This window comes from Punica granatum, chromosome 4 (genome assembly GCF_007655135.1).
Source record: "Punica granatum isolate Tunisia-2019 chromosome 4, ASM765513v2, whole genome shotgun sequence".
In the NCBI taxonomy this organism is placed as follows: Eukaryota; Viridiplantae; Streptophyta; class Magnoliopsida; order Myrtales; family Lythraceae; genus Punica; species Punica granatum.
Window position 1 is genome coordinate 13,756,115 of NC_045130.1, and position 20,282 is coordinate 13,776,396.

The window sequence follows — 20,282 nt, forward strand, 5'->3', positions numbered from 1 at the left end:
ATTATATACTTTACTTTGATTTGTAAATTTTCATTCACGGACACAAATTTTCTCCGTCTATATCCTATATTTATCAATAAATTATACTAATTAAACGCATACTTTTTGAATTACAAGTAATAATTTTTCTTCCTTTATCCATATACGAAGACCCAACAGTGAAAATTATTTTTGTTTTTCAATTATCTTCATAAATTTATAAAATACAAATATTTTCATTTATTAAAGTCCATTGTATCTTTCTTTACTTAATTAATATTATTTCAAATCTTATTCATACCTTTGTTTTTATGAGGAAAACTATAAGCTTTATGTTTAAAAGATGGTATCATGTATATTTTTCTTTTTATTACATGAAATGACTTTCTAACTATGAAACATAATATTTGGACATAAGCATAAAGATATATTAGCTTTTGCCTCACATTAGGTATATAGTTAATATACCTTGTAAGAAAGTCTAAAATTTTACTAAAAAGTGACAATACTTTATTTTAATTATATTATTGTATATTAAGGTTATGTATTAATATCGGGCACTGCATAAATTATGATTTTAATATTATTGGCCAAAAGAATTTCAGCCCTGCAGCATCCGACGGGCATCTGCCCCAGTATATCAAATCAATTAATTGCACACGTGTCGAAGCAGACGAGACGTGTGCATGGGAAGGGAATTCGAATCGTGGCATGCAATCAAAGTCCACCCCGGCACCCCCTTTATAAAAGCCGGCGCGGCTGATCACGTCGTATCCTCTACGCAGTGAGTCTCTCCTCCTTCCCCACTCGTCAATAGACTCTGAGCCTCGGCACTCCGATCGACAAACCCTAGCGAGCTCAGGTGAGATTCCGTACGCTTCTCTGACCTCTGCTTGCTCCGTGAAACTGTTCCCGACGCGCTCTCTTTGCTGGTCATCCGTTTTATTGGTTGATTCATTGGTTGACACGGTTCGTTTCTGGAGGGGATTTCCGATCAGTCATGGGGTTTGGTTTCTGATCGCAGCTGAAACGTTTTCTTGGGGTTGCTTTGCGTTTTGTCCGATCATCTGCTACTGTCCGCCATACACGGTGCTGCGATTTCTTTGCCGTCTGCTTCTGCCTTGAGATTGATTGTGGGTCTATCAAGTTTCCATGCTGAATTCTGTTGTGATGTGAGCATAATTGTGCTCATCTTAACCTGTTGATGTGGTTTAGGGTTCTTTTGTCTTCATCTTGGTGATTCCCCTGCTTTGGCTGTTCTGTCCCTTTGCGTGCTCTGTTTGGACTGATAAGTGGAAGTTGAAGGTGGAAGCTTTATTTAAGCTTGACAAATTATACTATTATAATTCGTTAAATATATTGCCACTCATGTTCTGTTGCTGAACTATTCTATAAGGTGTGGGTTGGCACTATATAGATTAGTAGCAGTCTACAATGTTAAGTTGAAGATTTGTGTTCATTCTAGGGTATCATTTACTGCAAAACTGAATCACTTCATTTGGTTTTTACTGATGAAAGAGTCTCTGAATTCTTAAAGCTTTGATGGTTGAGATTTCTCGTGATTCTTAATGGATTGGATATTCGTATGCATGCAATTCTGAATGGAGCAAGTTCTTCGATTGTTTGGATTTCTCATTCTTCTTACTGGTTTCGTTATGTGCAAAATTTTCTTCAGTAGAGCAAGCTCTTGTCTATCACCTGCAGGATCCTGCTATGGCTTCAAAACGTATCAATAAGGAGTTGAAGGACCTCCAGAAGGACCCTCCTGTATCTTGCAGTGCAGGTATGTACTAACTATCTCACCTCATGTAGAATGTTACATAATTTCTTGGAGTGTTATTGTTCTGAATTTGCCTCCCACTCCACCAAAAAAAGAAAAAGATGAAAGAACTTTTTGTGATTGGATTCAGTGGTGTAGTTTCTGAAGCTAACTAATGAGGTTTCTTCCTAGATTGTACAGATAGATCCGTCTGTTGGAATCACCTGATTTTGAGTGGACTTCAATTCACTGATATTTTTATTTTTTATTATAATCCTGTTCAGAAAAGGATTAAATTACCAGTCCGAATCCATGAACAGGCGGCTTTGTTGTTTTAGATGTAATTGGATCATTTTTATGATGATATTTTATTTATTTATTTATTTATTTTTTATATAGGTCCTGTCGGTGATGATATGTTCCATTGGCAAGCAACAATCATGGGACCGGCAGACAGCCCATATGCTGGTGGTTTATTCTTAATATCAATTCACTTCCCACCGGACTATCCTTTCAAGCCTCCAAAGGTGAAATTCTATCTTGCCCCAAATTGTGCCTATGTTGATGAGGATAACGTTCTGCTTGTGTCTAGAAATTGAGAGAAGGACTTGGCTAAAATTTTCTTAGAGTTGAATTGATATGTAGGTTAATCCTTCCATATGATGTTGATTAGAGGCCATATGGCCAAAGGATTGCAAATTTCTTCTCTTGGATTTGTCTATATTGGCCTCCTAGTGTCCTGTACCATTGTCTTTATCTGCACCCTGCAGCTTGTACAAGCTCTTGGATACAGTACCACTCTTTCATTCAGAATCATCAAGAAGTGGAAAGGCTGATGTTAATGAGTTCTATAATCCACCTGCAATGCATGCTCAAATTTATTCTCTGAGTTATATATCACCATTTTGTGTAATTGTTGTTTGGGCAGGTTTCTTTCAAAACCAGAGTTTATCATCCAAACATTAACAGTAATGGAAGCATTTGTCTTGACATTCTGAAGGAGCAGTGGAGTCCCGCCCTTACTGTGTCCAAGGTATGTCGGCTTTTGGCTAGTTCGACTCTCATATCTGTGCAACTTTCTTTCCCCCCTCTTCCGTCATTCAACTACCACTTGAACTCGATCATGTTTACATCAATGTTCTTTAGCAGAAACTGTGCAGAACTTTTACGGTGCGGCACATTAATAGTGAATATGTTTTATTATGTTGCTGTCAGGTGTTACTTTCAATATGCTCATTGCTGACGGATCCGAACCCAGATGACCCTCTGGTGCCGGAGATTGCGCACGCTTACAAGAATGACCGGGCCAAGTACGAATCTACAGCTCGATCGTGGACCCAGAAATATGCAATGGGTTAGGTCAAGATGATGGACTTCCATCACGGAACCTTAGGCTGAAAATGTTTCGGTACACTTTTTTCTGTTCACCGTGTTGCTTAATGCGATGATAATGGAATGTCTCTTGACCTGTCAAGTACTGAAGCTAATTCTTGAGGTGAGTCTTTTCTAAGCGTTCTGTGCACTCTACCTCCTGTTCTGCTTCTGGAGAATGTTCCTCAGGCAAGATAGTACATCCATTGATTATATACACTGGCCTCCTTATATGGAGTTATTCGAGTGGATGAATGTAATAGGATATGGTGGAACATACACTTAACCGTATATGAATCAATCGATCGGTACTTGGTCGCTTGTGACCGGACCTGGAATATCTGAGCCCGAGTGAGCATTCGGAAAGAAGCTAGGGTCAAGCCAGCTGTAAACAGAATTGAAGGGCATAGCATCCACAGCTGTGGAGGACTAGTCCTCCCTAACCACCACTTGGGCACAACTTGCTCCACCTAAAGTTATATATATTTTATCTTCACTCGTCTGATGTGTGCACCATGTACTTAAAGCAGAGGTCGGTGGAGCTTCTTCAGTGGTAACTTTCATTTATGACTTCTGGTATATGAAATCCCGACTTCCGCACTACCATGCGGGATAAGGCCAACACAGTAAGAAGGGTCCATCCAACCTGTTACCGTGTCAAATGCCGAGGTTGGCGACCGAGCAATAAGATATTTAGGAACGAAATAAGCATGAAGATCCAAAGGCCGGAGGAGTGCAGACGGAGATGATTTTTAACCTTACCCTCAGCACGGGGAGACCCCCAATGTTGCCATTCACCTGTGAGGATGGTGACCCGATGGGCAAGTCTCCTTTCTATGTCTCTGCAAATTAAATCTCCATCGTTGTCACTTGTCAAGCTCTTCGACAGAGCTCAAAAATGGCGTGGTGACAGAGATACTTAACCAATAAAAGTCGGGGGGGACCATCTCCCTCTTGTCACATACTCATATGCATACAACGAACAGCTGGAGCACTGAAGTTCTACCACAGCGAAAAAGTTCGAATCCGAATATTTGCTTTATTGATAATTTCTTTTTCTTTTTTTTTGACCTCTTCTGGTTACGATTGACCAAAAAAAAAACTTTTAAGGATCTAACGGATTCTGTTTACCAATGAGAATTGAACTTGAAACATTTTAATTTTTTGAATAACAAGAAATCTTAGTTTCAGGTCAGAGTATGTATAATTACACTTAATCCGTTTCTCGACTTACTGATAAAATAGGGCTCTCTCTCCGTATAGCTTTGTTTCGACATTTTTAGCACTCTAACCCTTCCCTCCTATAATTTTCTCTTTATTTTTTGGCAATTTTTGTGTCCTCACGTGATTCTTTTTCAAAAGTTGGCACGAACACGTCCACGCCTACCGAAGGTCGGGTCTTTATAAGCGAGTAGCTTGCTCCCCATGTTATCGTCTCATAAACCAAGTCCCAGGCAAGAGGAGAACTACTCCGGCTACTTCTCAAAGTTCGTCGTTGTTTCTCAGGTTAGAGAGAAAATGCAGAAGAAGCTGTTCGTCATTCTTGTTCTCGCGGTCCTCTCGCTTCAGGTATGCACATTCACGATTTTACTGGAACGAGTATAAGCGTCTTGCTTCATATGGATTCCCAATATCAATAGGGCTAGGCAGACTGGAAGCGTGTCACACGTCTCCTACGATCATCTCACCCCGAGCATTCCTACATTCCAAATAACTTGCAGATGATACCATTACATTGCAGTCTGTTCATCACAGTGTTCATTTCATCCGTTCCGTTCTATCGTACCGCACGAACTGTACACAAAAATCTCTCCACCATATGGCCCCAGTCCTCGCCGAAGGGGAGCAGAGATCTGGGCTCCACCAGGCCCAATATAACGGGTGTCGGCCCAATAAGGGATGGGCTTGGGCTCGCATACTTCTGCCATTTTGAGCCCAGTAATAATCTGTTGTATTTCTCCTTGCACTGACTCCTTCGTTCTCTGCTTCTGCTATTGGCAATTTTGGTGTAGGCTTTTGCAGAGGTTTCGTCAGTGATGAATCCCCCCAACTCACTCGGGACGGTACGCTTCGATCTCTCGGAATTCTGATTTTTTTTTTAATGGCAAGATTAAATCATGCTGCATTTTTGTTAGGGAGACCAAATTTATGCTAAAAATTTGAAAAATAATAAAGTTTAGATCGAGAATATCTCATGATTTCACTAAATAAATGATACTTTCAGTATGATTTCTCGTATAATCACTTTGCAAATCCCCTTTTCGATTTCAGATAGATGGGGAGAGTCAAGCAATTGCCATTGACAGGAGATCTCACCCTCGAAAGATCAGTAAGTCCCAGCTAATTTCTAGCAACCGATCCCAATCAGTAGATAACACAGCCATTGCATCCAAACCCTTTTTATGATCTAGAATCCTATTCGATAACTGAACAACCACCATCTACTACTTTGTCTAATGCCGTGTTTGATTGGTGGGCGCAAGACTGCGGGCACGAGTGCTCGAGGAGGTGCAAGAAGTCGTCGAGGAAGAACCTGTGCCACAGAGCGTGCAAGACGTGCTGCCGTAGGTGCAACTGCGTGCTGCCGGGGACATACGGCAACCTCAGTGCCTGCCCTTGCTATGCCTCCCTCCGTACACACGGCAACAGGCCCAAGTGCCCTTAGAGGCACCCTAAATTCATTGATCCTACCATATATAATTTGCTCATGAATTGTATTGGGACATTATCATCTCTCTTTCTCGTGTTAGTCATCATCAATTGTTCACAATAAGGTCCTACTTTTTAGAAATATACTAGTGTGTTGTCACATGATCGACTCGCCATTGCGACTACAAGGTCCTGCCCAACTAGGTATCATAAGTTATAATTAGGTGATTATTTGTAAAATTCCTTATTCTGATTGTATTATGTCTAATTATATTATCAGAATAAATGTCGTTACATCATGAATCTCATCCTCTTATTATATTATGCCCCTAGTTTTTCATTATATGGACTCGTACGAAAGTTTCTTGTCATCACCCGATATAGTAAATTTTAAATATTGTACGAATTGAGTAAGGTGAATATTAACAACTGGAAATGTGTCGCGCAAATTATGCGATATATGAACTCAAAAACTTCCTTTCATTTTTTGCTAAGCTTGGAAGGTGGTTTGGAATCTCCGATCTTATGGACTATGCCGTAAATTATGCAAAAGTTCTATCTGTATCCATTTGTACTAATCCTTGCTATTAGATTCATATAAGATTTTCTATTCAATTTTTTTTTGGGGATTTATCATTGTCATAGTGTCAACAATTGAATCTAACAATAAAGTATCACACGGGACATGAATAGGTCTTAGACATAGTTAATAGTCCACATATAGATGCCAAAATCCATGATGTCACTTTAATTAATTTCTTTTTAGCTAAATACTACAATAATTGGTATTAGACATAGTTTTTTTGCTGGGTGGTATAAGACGTAGTTATCCGACCAAAAGAGAAACATTTGTTGCAAAAATCCATGGTATCACTTCAATTAATTTTCTTTTTAGCTAAAGAAACAATAAATTAAATTTCATTTACAGAAGCATAATTCCCCATTTCGTTGGCCACAGCCAGTGATGACATATTGATCTTATCTTATCTTATATTTAATTTAATAAATCTAAAACAAATTATTTACCAAAAAAAAAAGAGGAAGTACAGCTATCAAATTATAAAATTTTTCATTTAGATTCGTCGTCGTAGTCGTCATCATTCCGATCCCTTGTCTGCCCCTCCACGTTACATTCCTTTGAAGCGAAACACCATCGTATAGATGAGGGTATTTCCGTAACTTGACCTCAAAACAGAGTTAATTTCTTTCTGCTGCCGATCTCACGAGAGAACTGATCAATCAAATCAGAATCACACTCTCCGTCTCTTTCTCTCTCTCTCTCTCTCTGCCGCTCTGCTTTCGCTCGTTTGCCTCAGCAGATAAACGGAATCCGCATAGATCCTCACCTTCAACCTCCTTCCCCTTCATCTTCTTCTTCTTCTTCTTCTTCTTCTTCTTCGCCTTGTCGATAGAGCTTATACATACAGCGGCATTTGTGTCGGTATTGTGTGCAGCGGTTGCTTGCTGATTTGGGGATTCCGCCATGGCAGGATGAACACCGCGTCGGATGGCTCAGTACAGGCAGTCCGGCGCCCGGGACTACGATCCCCACCACCACCACCACCATTACTCCAACGGCGGTGGCCCGGATCACGTCTCCCTCGCAGTCCGCGCCGGCTCTCAGCAGCTCAAGCCAGCACGCCACCGCCGGTTCGCCCGATCCGACAAGGGCCGCCGCATCTCGGTTGGTTCAATCGCCTTCGTTCTCGTCCTCGGCCTCGTCGTCACTGTGCTAGCTTACTATTTCCTCTCCAGAGACAGTAAAGGTGAGGTACTGCACTTGCTCCGAAGGTTGAGAAACATCATTGTATCCGCAGTGTGCTGATTTCTTGGTTCGTCAGAACTTCGTACGATTGAATGCGGCGGATAGCTTAAACTTTTGAATGAATAGTATGGAGGCAGTAGATCTCTTTCCTGTTATAGCTTTGCAAGCCGGTGTATCTTACCGGTCCACAAAATCTATTAGGTTTGGCTGACAGATATGGAAGCTTTTCCATGGTTTAGCTTTCGGTAAAAGATGTTTAACTGAGTTGCATACTTCTGAACTTTGAATAAGTTTGTTCACATTTTGCTTGTGCGATTACGTGATTGTTATTTCATCGGAAGCTTCGTGATGATTGAGCGAGTAAAGCTGGAAATTTAATTGATGAGATTCCTTTTCTTTGGTAGGTATAGATAGCAAGCAAGGTCAGGAAGATGACTTGAAAAGTGATCTTGACTTCCTCACCAATGTAACGAGGACTGAGGCTGTTAAAGTCCTTGAGTTTGGGAAGGGGTCAGTTGCACATGGTCGTGATTCCAGGGATTGGGATAAGGATGATAGGAGGAGGGATGGTGATTACAATGAGGATGTGGTCAATAACTTGCGAGAGGATGCTAATGATGGATCTTCAAGCAAGAACCAAGTTTTGTCGAAAACAAAGAGTGGGAGCAGCAAGAAGTCTGGTGAGAACTCTCTGGGGAATGCGAAGCAAAAAGGAGTTGGATTATACAATGAAGCTGGGCGCGATGAACTGAAAATGTATGAAGCGGAGTACGAGGCATCTTTGAAAAATTCTGATGCTTCCGGTAAGGAGAATGATGACGAGAATCAGGAGCTAGATGATGAAAGCTCTGGAAGACAGAATGAAGCTATTGATGCTGATGATGAATATATTGGTATTGATTCTAGTGATGCTCATAGGGAAGACCGAAACGATGTCTCACATGATTATGAAGACACTTCTGATTTCAATAAGCCTACAGAAGAAGAAAATACCTCTTTAAATAAAAATACTGGAGAATCATTTGAGGTTCCTGAGATGGCCAGCAAGGGTAGAAGTATTGTTGAAGTGGTAAAAAAGGTGCCTAAAAATTTAGTCGAGGAGGAAAATCTGAGGTCTCAGGGTTCATATGATCCTAAGAAAAGCTCTGGACGTACCAGTTCAACTGGTGGTCAAGCAACGAAAAAGTCTCGGTCAGATTCTAAAAGAAGAAAACGCCGTAAGCCTCATTCTCCTCTTCTGTTTCTTCTATTTTTCTATGCTAATGAGCAAGTCCAGCATACATTTCTCCATCATTAATTAGAGTATGTTTATATGGTTCTTTCGTTTAGTGGAATGTACTCTAAATTAAAGATCTGACAGCATGCTCGGCTAGTTGCTGCTGTGCTTCATTTCTATGTGTTAAAGTGGGCTAATGTTCGCGCTTTGTTGAATATGCTAAGAGGATCTTGATATTCTCTCAGCATTAACACTAACAGAACTCCTTTCTGTGTCTACATTCTAGTTGATACTTTGGATGAAGATTACTGATGTTAGGTTTGTATGCTAATCATATGTACTCTTAAGATTTCAGATTCTTGTGAAATGAAGATCTACAACTCCACGACGCAGCTTATGGAACCAATATTGACTCGAAAATTTGCAAGATTTGCTCTTCAATATGTTGAAGAGGAGGAGAAGCCTGATGGAGAACCAGACTGGGAGCCGAGATTTGCCGGGCATCAAAGTCTGGAAGAGCGAGAAGCTTCATTTTTGGCACAAGATCAAAAAATAAATTGTGGTTTTGTAAAAGGTCCTGAAGGATCGCCTAGCACGGGGTTTGACTTAGCTGAAGATGATGCAAACTACATTAGTAGATGCCACATTGCTGTTGTCTCTTGCATCTTTGGTAATTCAGATAGGTTGAGGACACCTGCTAATAAAATGGTATGATCCTCGTTCTTATAATTTTATGAGCTGCTTTTATTATATGCTAAGAAAGATGTTATGTGAACCAAAACTAGGAGTGCTATATTGTCCTAGGAAAATCAGTCATCATGTCGAACTGCTAAAGTATTCTTAGGAGAAGGTCGCTGGCATGGAATGAGCAGCCCTTTAATTATAGTCAGTTATATATATATATTAGTTAAATTAGACTAAGCTAAATTTGGTCTAGAAAGGATAAATGAAGTTAATAATATTATCTTTATTCTCTGAACTTTTTTATATAGGAGTCACAAATGTTATCAGCCATTTCAATTGGAGATATGTAAATTAGAAAACGAAGGCTGTGAACTGATGGTATCTGTGAGTGCTGCTGATTTTCTGACTTGAACCTTTTTCCATCGCAGATAACACGTCAGTCAAGGAAAAATGTCTGCTTTGTCATGTTCGTGGATGAGATTACCTTACGAACACTTAATTCTGAAGGCCACATGCTAGATACAATGGGTTTTATTGGTCTTTGGAAGATTGTGGTTGTGAAGAATCTTCCCTATACAGATATGCGGAGGGTTGGAAAAATCCCAAAACTTTTGTCTCATCGGCTTTTCCCGTCTGCTAGGTGAGAAGCTGAAAGTTGGTCTCTTTTGTACTTTCAGAATGCCAATTTTCTCGTCATAATTTCCTTTAGTGGTTAGGAGATACATGTACAGATTTTCCTTTCTTTCATATTAACTTGCTACTATGCTGCAGACTCTGCTTTTTAATTTACGTATGTGTACATGTGTCTTTTTAGGTATTCCATTTGGTTAGACAGCAAATTACGGCTCCAGCTTGATCCTCTGTTAATCTTAGAATACTTCTTGTGGCGAAAAGGCCACGAATATGCCATCTCTAATCACTACGACAGGCATTGTGTTTGGGAAGAGGTTGCTCAAAACAAGAAATTGAACAAATATAATCATACCGTCATTGATCAGCAATTTGCGTTCTACCAGGCAGACGGTCTGAAAAGATTCAACCCTGTGGATCCACTGAAACTACTCCCAAGCAGTATGATATTTCCCTGATTTGTCACTTCATTCTTTTGGGAGGTGCTAACTTGGTATAAAACAGATTCTCTGCCATAGTTGAGTTCACGCCTTTCGCATTTTCTTTCTAATGCAGATGTCCCTGAAGGGTCTTTCATTGTTAGGGCGCATACACCCATGTCGAATTTGTTTTCCTGCCTCTGGTTCAATGAGGTTGAACGGTTTACTCCTCGTGATCAGCTGAGTTTTGCCTACACTTACCAGAAGCTGAGGAGTATGAATCCTAGCAAGCCTTTCCATCTCAATATGTTCAAGGTCCTGCCTTTTTCGTTTGATATTAGTTTTTCCTTATACTGACAACTTATGACTACTAGATTATACTATCTGCACGCCTTTGAAGTATCATGCACCATATCACTTGACCTGATATAAATCAAACTACTATTATGTGAACCCGATGCATATAATGCTATTGGAAATCATGAAATTTTGTTCCTTCTGGTCATAGAAATTGAAGTGAGGAGTGGGAAGGAATATAGAAAAAGCATGAAATGATAAAGATAACCTTTTCTCTTATTAATTTTATTCAGGACTGTGAGAGGAGACGCGTAGCTAAGTTGTTTCGCCACAGATCAGAGGAAAGACGGAATCTACATCAACAGGCGATTGAATAGGAAGTATGTGTAGCAAACTGCTCTGCAGGAAACCGGTCTCGTGCTTCTCTCTACATTTTAATGAGACAATGCCAGTTGAGGAGATGAAGACACTATTCAGTGCCAAGAAATATTGCCCGAGTGCTGTATGCTGGCGCGCAACAGATATTCTGGATTTTGCGGAAACGCTAGGGGGGAATTTTTACAGCAAAAAATTGGCTTTTCTGACGGAACATTTTGAAGACGGTATCTCTGTAAGTTCCATCCATTGTAAGCGCTGTACTTCTGTAGAATACAACGTAGGAAGGAATTCTTCATTAATCGACACCCATTGATCCATTTGTTCCCATTCTTTACTTCATCCGGAGGCATGAAGCAACCATTTTACTTCCATTACAGTTTTCCATCGCGCAGATTGTTATATTTTCTGATCTCTCTCTTTTGGCTCGATAGATGTTCTTTGTAATACAACTCCGCTGTGCCATTAAAGATTATGTACCAGTAATAGTTTCGACTGAGGATTTTGCTGCTGTTGAGATTGAACTGAAAAGATAGAAACTTCTCTTACGAGGGAAGAAATTGTGCCTGTGTTCTTTTCGTCGTGCATTTGCTTCAACACTTGTGAAACAGTGTTGAAGATTTAATGATTTTCATTTTATATGACATCAAAAAGCATGGACACTCATACATATCGAATGGCGCAAACACTGATATAGTCGGGTGATTATTCACGAAATCCACAAGCTGCGAAAACGCAACCTCACATAAAAAAGCCTTCAATGAAACCTGGCGCAAGAGTTATTACTTGTGAGCTCTCCGTCTCACTTTGTTTATTTGGTGAACTCAATCACTCCTAGAGCCTTAATAGCCTTCGCTGCAACCTTAAACCCAGAAAATCCTGAACCTCTGCACAGAGCTTCGAACTGCCTCTCCGTCCTCTCCTTCCCTCCAGGCTGAATAAACATGGCGTTGTCGAGCATGGCCACGTACTTGGCCTCGTCGGTGGTTTCTGGTTCATCTGGCATTATAAAATCGATGATGATCACTTTGCCATTCTCCGGAATCGCATTGTAGCAGTTCCTCAGAAACTTCAAGCACGACTCGTCGCTCCAATTGTGGCACGTTCCCTGCATAAATACATTTTTACACAATGCACCTTTCATCTATATAATATGAAGATCAATAGTCATGGAGGAAGGAACCCGAAAATCTCACCTTGATCATAATTGCATCGCCCTTAGGTACGCCCTCGAACATGTCCCCTCCCACATGCTCGATTCCTGCACTTAGCCTAGAATGTGTAAGTTGTTTGCTTTCTAATCACATCTGTAAGTTGTTTGCTTTCCATGTAAATATTCGAATATGCAACTGTAAAAGCAATGTATAGAGATCGTTTATTACTTCTCAATGATAATCCTATTATTGCGTGTTTTCTATTCCGTTTTATGGTGGTATTGCCTATATATATATATACAAATTAGTGCTTTATCCATGCGGGTTGATTTTTATTTATCGATTATCATATTATTTTAATTAATCACATTTAGAAAGATCAATTTTCTCATTTAGAATAATAATATTTTTCATTATTAAATGCAACTTGAGACAATAATTTTCTATAAAGTAGAGTAACTTTTTGAGCAAACATTAGAGTAATTTGTAATTACAATTAAGGTAAGTTTTACGATTCAATAATATTTTTACAGCTAATCGTCCTGTGCATGGCACACGTTTGTTTTAATTATATATATGTATTTCTTATTGTATTTAAGCTTTTATAATGCTAAATATAATAACTTATATATCTCGTTAATTTTAATATTCTAACGTGATCATCAATTTTGGATAAAAATGCAGATATTATTCCAATAATATTGAAAATGTCCAATACAATTTTATTTATTGATTCAATGTCATTTTCTTTAACTTTAATGATTCATTTTTGCTTGCTTTTTTATAAAAGAAAAGATATTGTATCTTTTGCTAGTATTTCAGTTTTCAAATTATATTATTTTTATAATTTTAAAATAATATTTATCTTTTTATATTTTTTTAAATGTTTTAATTGAAGCACATTTATTGCATTTCAAGTTAATTTTACTAATATATATAGATGTGAGTGCTACCAAAAAAATTAAATGGGAATTGATTAACAATTACAATTAATAAAAAAAATACTTACATATAGATTTATCTTTCAAACCCTATGATCTTATTTATTGTCACTTAATCAAGTTTATATATACACTAGTTGTTTGCCCGTGTTATGGAGAGGTTTTGTGCTAGAGTGGTTATTTTTAGGTTAATTTTTAAAAATTTGACATCGTATATTCTTACATTGAAACAATTCAAATATTAGTATATCAATAACAACTTAAGGATAATTCAAATTAAATTCTTATACCTAATATGGATTAACAAAATATACTACTTAGAAAACATATTGTATTTTCCTGAATATTGAACTCCAAAAAATTGTAATAGATAATTTTTGTGGATTTTCTAAAAAGAAAAAGCAAATATTCTATTGTCATAAACTCTTTTTGCAAATTCATACTATTACAAATTTTTAAATAAATATAGTCTCTTACTATTTCAAAAGTAGTCAATATTTGAACATGTTTATTGTATATCAATAGATTTTTTTTAGTTTTTCTATCAATATGTAACTTTAAAAAATTGAATTTCTTTTTAAATCAATTTGGAGATAACATTATTATTTTTTCAAAATCAAGAATGTACGTGCATATTAAAATTATTGAGCATATAATAATTTATATGCATTTACCAATTCAATCTTAATAATATATATATTTACAATTGTGTCCCTATTTGTTATATCGTAATCAACTTTATATATATAGATATACAAAGATATTAGATGACCTTTCTAACCCTATGATATCATAACATTTAACTTTATGACATATATATATATTTTCATGTTGGCAAGTTTATATGTGTATATATATATATATAACGATCATGCAGAAATGAGCATATTGGTTTGGTGGACAAAGTGCCAACCTGGGTAAGCAGGGGCATGCTGAATGACTTGGGGCAAGTCGAAGTTGATGCCCTTAATGGAAGGGTACTTAGAGATGATGGCGTGCAGGGTCGCCCCTTTGCCTCCGCCGACATCAACTAGGACTGAGAGCCCCTCGAAACCGTTGTACACTTCCAATACCTTCTTGGTCTGAATGAAAGAGAGATCGGCCATGGCGTCATTGAAGTACTTGTTCAAGATCGAATCGTTCATGTACTGGAATATCGTCATCCCGTGGAACTTCTGGAACAGGTTTCCCCCTCCCAATATTGCTTCCTTCATTCCCAACCTGGAAAATGTGGACCGAAAATTAGGATATTAACTTACATAAGAATTATACTACTGTGACACGCTTTTATAGGAAAATTTAACCTTTTGTTTTTCTGTTGTAACATACTAAACATTTGCCCGTACTACGTACAGAATAATTACAGTGAAATAAGTTAATAACGTAAAATATGTATGTGATAAAAAAAAAACTTGCGTTTAGATAATGTTTAATTTCAACCCTGCAGAGTTAAGGAATCCTATTCGCAGGGAAAAAAAAAAGAGATTCTTGACCAATACCAATTTTTCTAAAAGTATATCATAATTATATAAATTATTAAAAAAAAGAAAAAGGAAAAGTTGGAGACCTGGAAGTTGAAACAAAGGTGAAGAGAGAAAAGAATGGTTAAATGGGTGATTAATTAAATTCAAATACCATTACAGTTTTTACTTCTTTTTTTTTTGCCCATACGCATAAATTTTGACATAGCTTACTTAATTTGTAAAAGATAAGTTTTTGTTAATCTTTTAAATTACAATTGAAGTATTTTTATTTGAATAATCTATCTTTTAATATCTTTATTAACAAATTAAAAGCTATCATCAATGGTTGAATATAAAAAATACTAAGAAATATGTGCATATTTTTGTATATAGACTTACATATATGTACATACATAAATACACAAATAAGTATTTACATACTAACAAAAAAAGATAAAACTCACATAGACAACTGTTGTGTTTAATATCATTAAGGATATAAAATTTTCACAATTTTCACGTATTTCTTGTATAAACTATTTTATAAAAAGATTTACAATGCATCCACATTTCTTGAAGATTGTCATATTTAGTACACAACAAATGTACAAAGTCTACTTTACAATATATAATATAGATTGTGTGGTTAATGACTTTATAGTAGCATAGATATTAACGCAAATCAGTTATCAATCCATAATTTAATTGGAAGTAAAGCGTGCCTCGATTAAAGCAATGAACACATGCGCCTGACAAGCAAAGCAATGAAGCATCATTTTATCGAATATCAAGGAATTCATTTGTCCAGCACTACTTACATATATTAACAATTAAACGATTGCATTCATCAAAAAAAAGAAGAAGATTAAACTATTACTAGGGCCGGCGTTGCCGCGGGTTGAAATTTCTTCGGTCAATAATTCTGTGATCATAAATTTATGCAGTGCTCGATATAACACATAATTTCAACATATAGAAATCGAGTTAAAATTATGAACTCTTAATTGTTAATAAAATTTTAAATTTCTTATATGGTATATCGATTAATATATGTTATACGATATAAAAGTTAATATTTCCTTATACTCTGTCCAAATTTTATTTTTAACATTGAGAAAGCTATGTTCTATTTTATTAGGCCATTTTGCTCAACAAATATTCATTACGATATTAAAATATATGAAAAGAACTTATCAAATATTTTTAATAAGAAGAAAACCATTATAATATGTTAGGACTTATTATATAGCCACAAAAGTGTTATAAAAGTTTTTTAAATTACACCACAATTAGAATATGATTCGTGATGAGAAAAATAGGAAAGAGAAAATTGATTACAAGAGAAACATTTAGCAGTGTTCATAGAAAAACTTAAAACTCATGACAAAAAAATTATCAGAGAATAAAACAAAAGAAAAAATTTTGAATATTAGCTATAGAATAGGTAGGAAATTGAAAAACGGAGAGAATATTTGTATAAAACATAAGCACGCGTTTTTATGATAGAATAATTTATTATGTGTGCTGAATATTTATGTTATATTTGTGAAAAATATAAAAATGATAAGAATTTATGGTACCATATGATAGCCTATGAGGTGACTCCATACTAAAACCAACTTTAATTCATTATATAGATAGATATAATAAAATTTGAATGTAATAAATGATAGCCTCTATGACTTAACTTTAATTGTCTAAATAAAATATATAGTTCTCAAAATTACTTTGAAATATCAATTATTATAATAAAAGTATTAAATAAATTACTAAAAAAAGTTTCATTATATTTAAAAGATCTTATTAACTCTCAAGAAATCACATGTATAATTAGCTTAACTAATTAATTTTCAAAGAAAACAAATTCCCTCTCTTTCCACAATCCACATTAGGCTAGAACACATATTTCGGTAAGAAAAGAAAAAAAATACTTGAAGTTACCCATAGAGCACTTTTCTTCTATAAGCATATATATATTTTTTTACTTATTTTAGTGATGATATTATTGATGAGGTTAAATCAGTCGTTACTTTTTAGTCAAAAGCTATTATTATGGTATATTTTTATGTAATAATTTTTTATACTCTTACGCATGGCGAGCGTGCGTTTTCCTCTATGCATAGGAAAAGGAGAAAAAATATTTAAAGAAATAATTAAGAATATCATAAAAGTAGCAAAAACAATGATAAAATTATATATATATATATATATATATAATCATCCTAAATTATGCAAGATAATACTCCATATTAGGTGTACTTATGTGTGGCTGAATTATAATATGTCACATGAACTTATAGCGTGTTCACGAGAGTTGAGGGAAAAAGTCGGCTGAAATTTGGCCAATGATAAAATTATATATATATAATCATCCTAAATTATGCAAGATAATACTCCATATTAGGTGTACTTTATGTGTGGCTGAATTATAATATGTCACATGAACTTATAATGTGTTCACAAGAGTTGAGGGAAAAAGTTGGTTGAAATTTAGACATATTTCGTTATTAAAAAAAAAAGTATGTGGCCGTATTATAATTTGTCCAGTAATCTTGTAGGGCGTTTATGAGAATTGTGAAAAATAGTTGGTCAAAACTCGGATACCGTTTATTATATTAAAGAGAAAGGAAAACACATAAAATAAAAAAGGCTAAAAATTGGTGGCAAAACAGAGAAAAATGCTGCATGTACAAAAACATCCATGGAGGAAGGATGGACCAGTTTTAATTTATTAAGTCATTCGAGGAAAAAACAATATTAAGAATTGAACGTTCAGGTAAAATGATTCATCAGCAAAGAAGAAAATGGTTCCGATCACGCGATTTACTTCAGAACAAACAATTTTAAGAAAATAGCAAGCTGATCTCTCTGGTCATAAAATGATAAAATGGCCGCATTGAACAGGCGACTCAATATTATTAATATATATATTTTTTCTGCTAAGGCACTATTTTTTATTAAAAGATAATTGTATGGTATATAATATCTTATAATTTAATAAGGTAACTCGTTCTAGAACGAATCTACGTGTTGCAAAGACAAGGAAAAGTGTATATAAATATATATAAACACTTTATAAATATATGTTTTTTTTGGTTAGTGGTAGTCGGTATATTGTCGGCTCAAGGAATGAATATATAAAATCCATCGTATGTATTATCAGCTTGCACAAATTAACTTTTTTCAGAGACAAGACAAGGTGGTAGTTAATTGATTGAGACTAATTCATATTGAAACGTCCGTGTGAATCTTAGCCATCAGCTGATTTCAATAAATTTCGAATTTCAGCGCTGCAGATTAATATAAGTTTAATTTGTCACTGAACCACAACTTCATGATTTGCTAGATATGATTCAATTGCAAAATCAGAACAGGATCTCATGAAAGCGAAAGCCATGACAAAATGTACCGCACCATGACATGAAAGGGAATATATGCCCTTTTTTTAATACCATCGCATCATCTTTTATATAATATATAAACGAAATCGATCGTAAAATATCTAATGTCCTGTAGAGACCATAATCAGTATAAGTATCAAGTAAGTTAAGAGGAAACATCATCCAATTGAAGCGATTTTTTCAGGAAATTAAATATCCTATTCTCGTTCATCATGGAATAGGCATAAAATTAGAATTTCTAACGCTGCAGATACATGCTTGTTGACCTTATAACTAATGCATGAATATGTAGGAACACACTATGCGCCTAAGTTCCATAGCTTAAACAGATGCACGCGATAATATGTATCGAGTTATTTATGTTCTTCTTTCCATCGCATGTGTTATGGCAGATTAAGAAAAGATGAGTGGGCTATGCTTAGATATATACATACAGTACTCACATGACATCGACGATGGCACGATGATGGGCAAAGAGCGACAGAGAGGCAGCGGAGTCTCCGTCTGCAGCCCTGACATAGTACTTCCCTGCCGGTGCGATCCCGTACTTCATCACCACTTTCCCGTCTCTGTCGGTCTCCGTACAGTAAGAAAGCAGAGAGTGGCTTGCCAGCAGCCTCAGGACCCGGTCAAGAATCTCCGCCGACTCGGGGCACCGGGAAGGAAGGTGGCAAGCAACCTGTGTTAGTTGACGATAGTGGTGACTGAGCACGTTATTTCGAACCAGCAATTACCGAACCTCAGTGAAACGGACTTAAGCAAGCAGGGGAGTTTTCTACAAAACATGTTTCCAGATGTTTTCATGTTTTCAAACCAGCGCAGCGAATAGAAACAGTTTTTCAGTTTCCGCTTTTTTCAGAAAACTATTCTGTGTATTTTTTTTTTTTGGGTTTTTTTACTTCAGACAGATGTTATCAAGTCTTTCCATCTCAATCTGTTTGGAAAAGAGCAAGTCTCCATGCTCAATTGGAATGGGGTTCCTGATCCAGTCTGCCTGTTCTACTCAGCTGAGAAACACGGAAAACTGTTTTCTATCCTCTGGAAACCCGAAACCCTTATAGTCCGTTCCATAACCTCCGGAAAACCAGCAAAAAACTTCTTCTGAAAATGAAACTCAGCTCGCCTTCATTATTTTGGAAAACAAAAACATAGAACGCCTCCGCTTTCAAATGAAAAAGATGCCATTTCCGGAATACGTTCTGTGATCATGCAGTTTTTGTTTCTTGCACAGGAACTAAAAAAACAGAGGAGCTAAGTCATTCTAGATGGACAGACATCCCGACCCAATAAGGGATCTGAGCCTAGAGGAACAAACCTCAGAAGGAGACATGAAACCCCCACGGCCCTCCCGGGCGATGATGCCGAAGAGGTCGAGGTCAACTGCAGCGTACAGGATGACGGGGAAGACATGGTAACTGGACATCAACATGGCAGTGAGGCACGGATCATCCTGTTCTTGATGATGTTTGCTGCCATGGTTGTTTTCGGTAGAGGAGGAGCCCATGATTGAATGTAGTATCTCGGATTCTAAATTTCCGTTGTTCGATAACTGATGTAATTCTGTTAGGTAATTTCTTATGGGGAGGTTAATAAGTGGATCTTGGGAGCACTTGAATCTACTGAATTGGCCGTGTCATATATAAGCCGATTAATTTGTATCCCTTAGTCATATCTAACTATCAGTCCAACCATATTACCAAAAAAGAAATATCAGTCCAACCCAGTTGGCTGCTCTCTCTCCCTCTATCATCACCATGAACAATGTCGGCATTTTGATTTATTTTATTTTATTTTGTCCCTTTTAATGCACAATTTTTGAAACGACGACTTAACCCGGTCATCTGAATCAGTACGCATATAGTAAAATTGTCTTGAAAAGCAGTTGGTGCTGTGCAAATATTAATGCTATAACTACATAAAAAAATCGTTTAGTCATTTTCATCAATAAAGTTAAAAAAAGGCCGGCATATTAGACTATTATTTGGGAAATAATTACGAACTCAATTATTGTATAGGAAATTTCCTAATGGAATATCTGTCGATAGCAGGGGCATCTCTTGATACTTGACAGATATATAAACACACTCAACATATGCTGACTAAATAAGCACAATGCAATAAAAATAAAAGAGTAGCGTAGTGTCGTTGCTTTCGTCTGCTAATCAAGAGATTCTATCTT

At 36.5% G+C, this 20,282-nt stretch overlaps 4 protein-coding genes across 7 annotated transcripts; 3 read left to right on the forward strand and 1 right to left on the reverse strand.

Annotated features, from left to right (window-relative positions):
• Window positions 1–687: 687 nt before the first annotated feature.
• Window positions 688–3,447, forward strand: LOC116204918 (ubiquitin-conjugating enzyme E2 30). Of its 3 annotated transcripts, XM_031537290.1 has the most exons (6): window positions 768–841; window positions 1,004–1,068; window positions 1,684–1,762; window positions 2,138–2,265; window positions 2,667–2,771; window positions 2,954–3,447. In XM_031537290.1, the coding sequence occupies exons 3-6, from the start codon at window positions 1,693–1,695 to the stop codon at window positions 3,095–3,097; spliced, it is 447 nt and encodes a 148-aa protein (XP_031393150.1). In that variant the 5' UTR covers window positions 768–841; window positions 1,004–1,068; window positions 1,684–1,692; the 3' UTR covers window positions 3,098–3,447. The 3 variants fall into 3 exon arrangements, with proteins under 3 accessions (XP_031393148.1, XP_031393149.1, XP_031393150.1); XM_031537288.1 differs by lacking the exon at window positions 1,004–1,068 and having other exon boundaries at window positions 688–841; XM_031537289.1 differs by lacking the exon at window positions 1,004–1,068 and having other exon boundaries at window positions 699–841; window positions 1,655–1,762.
• Window positions 3,448–4,488: 1,041 nt separating this feature from the next.
• LOC116204919 (gibberellin-regulated protein 9-like) lies at window positions 4,489–6,061 on the forward strand. Its single transcript, XM_031537291.1, has 4 exons — window positions 4,489–4,678; window positions 5,122–5,172; window positions 5,381–5,438; window positions 5,593–6,061. The coding sequence occupies exons 1-4, from the start codon at window positions 4,535–4,537 to the stop codon at window positions 5,772–5,774; spliced, it is 435 nt and encodes a 144-aa protein (XP_031393151.1). The 5' UTR covers window positions 4,489–4,534; the 3' UTR covers window positions 5,775–6,061.
• Window positions 6,062–6,982: 921 nt separating this feature from the next.
• LOC116204908 lies at window positions 6,983–11,655 on the forward strand. 2 transcript variants are annotated; one of them, XM_031537275.1, is made up of 7 exons: window positions 6,983–7,524; window positions 7,928–8,740; window positions 9,095–9,447; window positions 9,852–10,063; window positions 10,238–10,494; window positions 10,609–10,787; window positions 11,063–11,655. In XM_031537275.1, the coding sequence occupies exons 1-7, from the start codon at window positions 7,266–7,268 to the stop codon at window positions 11,144–11,146; spliced, it is 2,157 nt and encodes a 718-aa protein (XP_031393135.1). In that variant the 5' UTR covers window positions 6,983–7,265; the 3' UTR covers window positions 11,147–11,655. The 2 variants fall into 2 exon arrangements, with proteins under 2 accessions (XP_031393135.1, XP_031393136.1); XM_031537276.1 differs by having other exon boundaries at window positions 7,934–8,740.
• A 102-nt stretch (window positions 11,656–11,757) lies between these two features.
• Window positions 11,758–19,754, reverse strand: LOC116204915 (isoliquiritigenin 2'-O-methyltransferase-like). The gene is made up of 5 exons (XM_031537284.1): window positions 19,419–19,754; window positions 18,547–18,782; window positions 14,153–14,460; window positions 12,341–12,405; window positions 11,758–12,252 (listed from the first exon to the last, which is right to left on the reverse strand). Exons 1-5 carry the CDS (start codon window positions 19,605–19,607, stop codon window positions 11,956–11,958), a joined length of 1,095 nt encoding a protein of 364 aa, XP_031393144.1. The 5' UTR covers window positions 19,608–19,754; the 3' UTR covers window positions 11,758–11,955.
• Window positions 19,755–20,282: the final 528 nt, after the last annotated feature.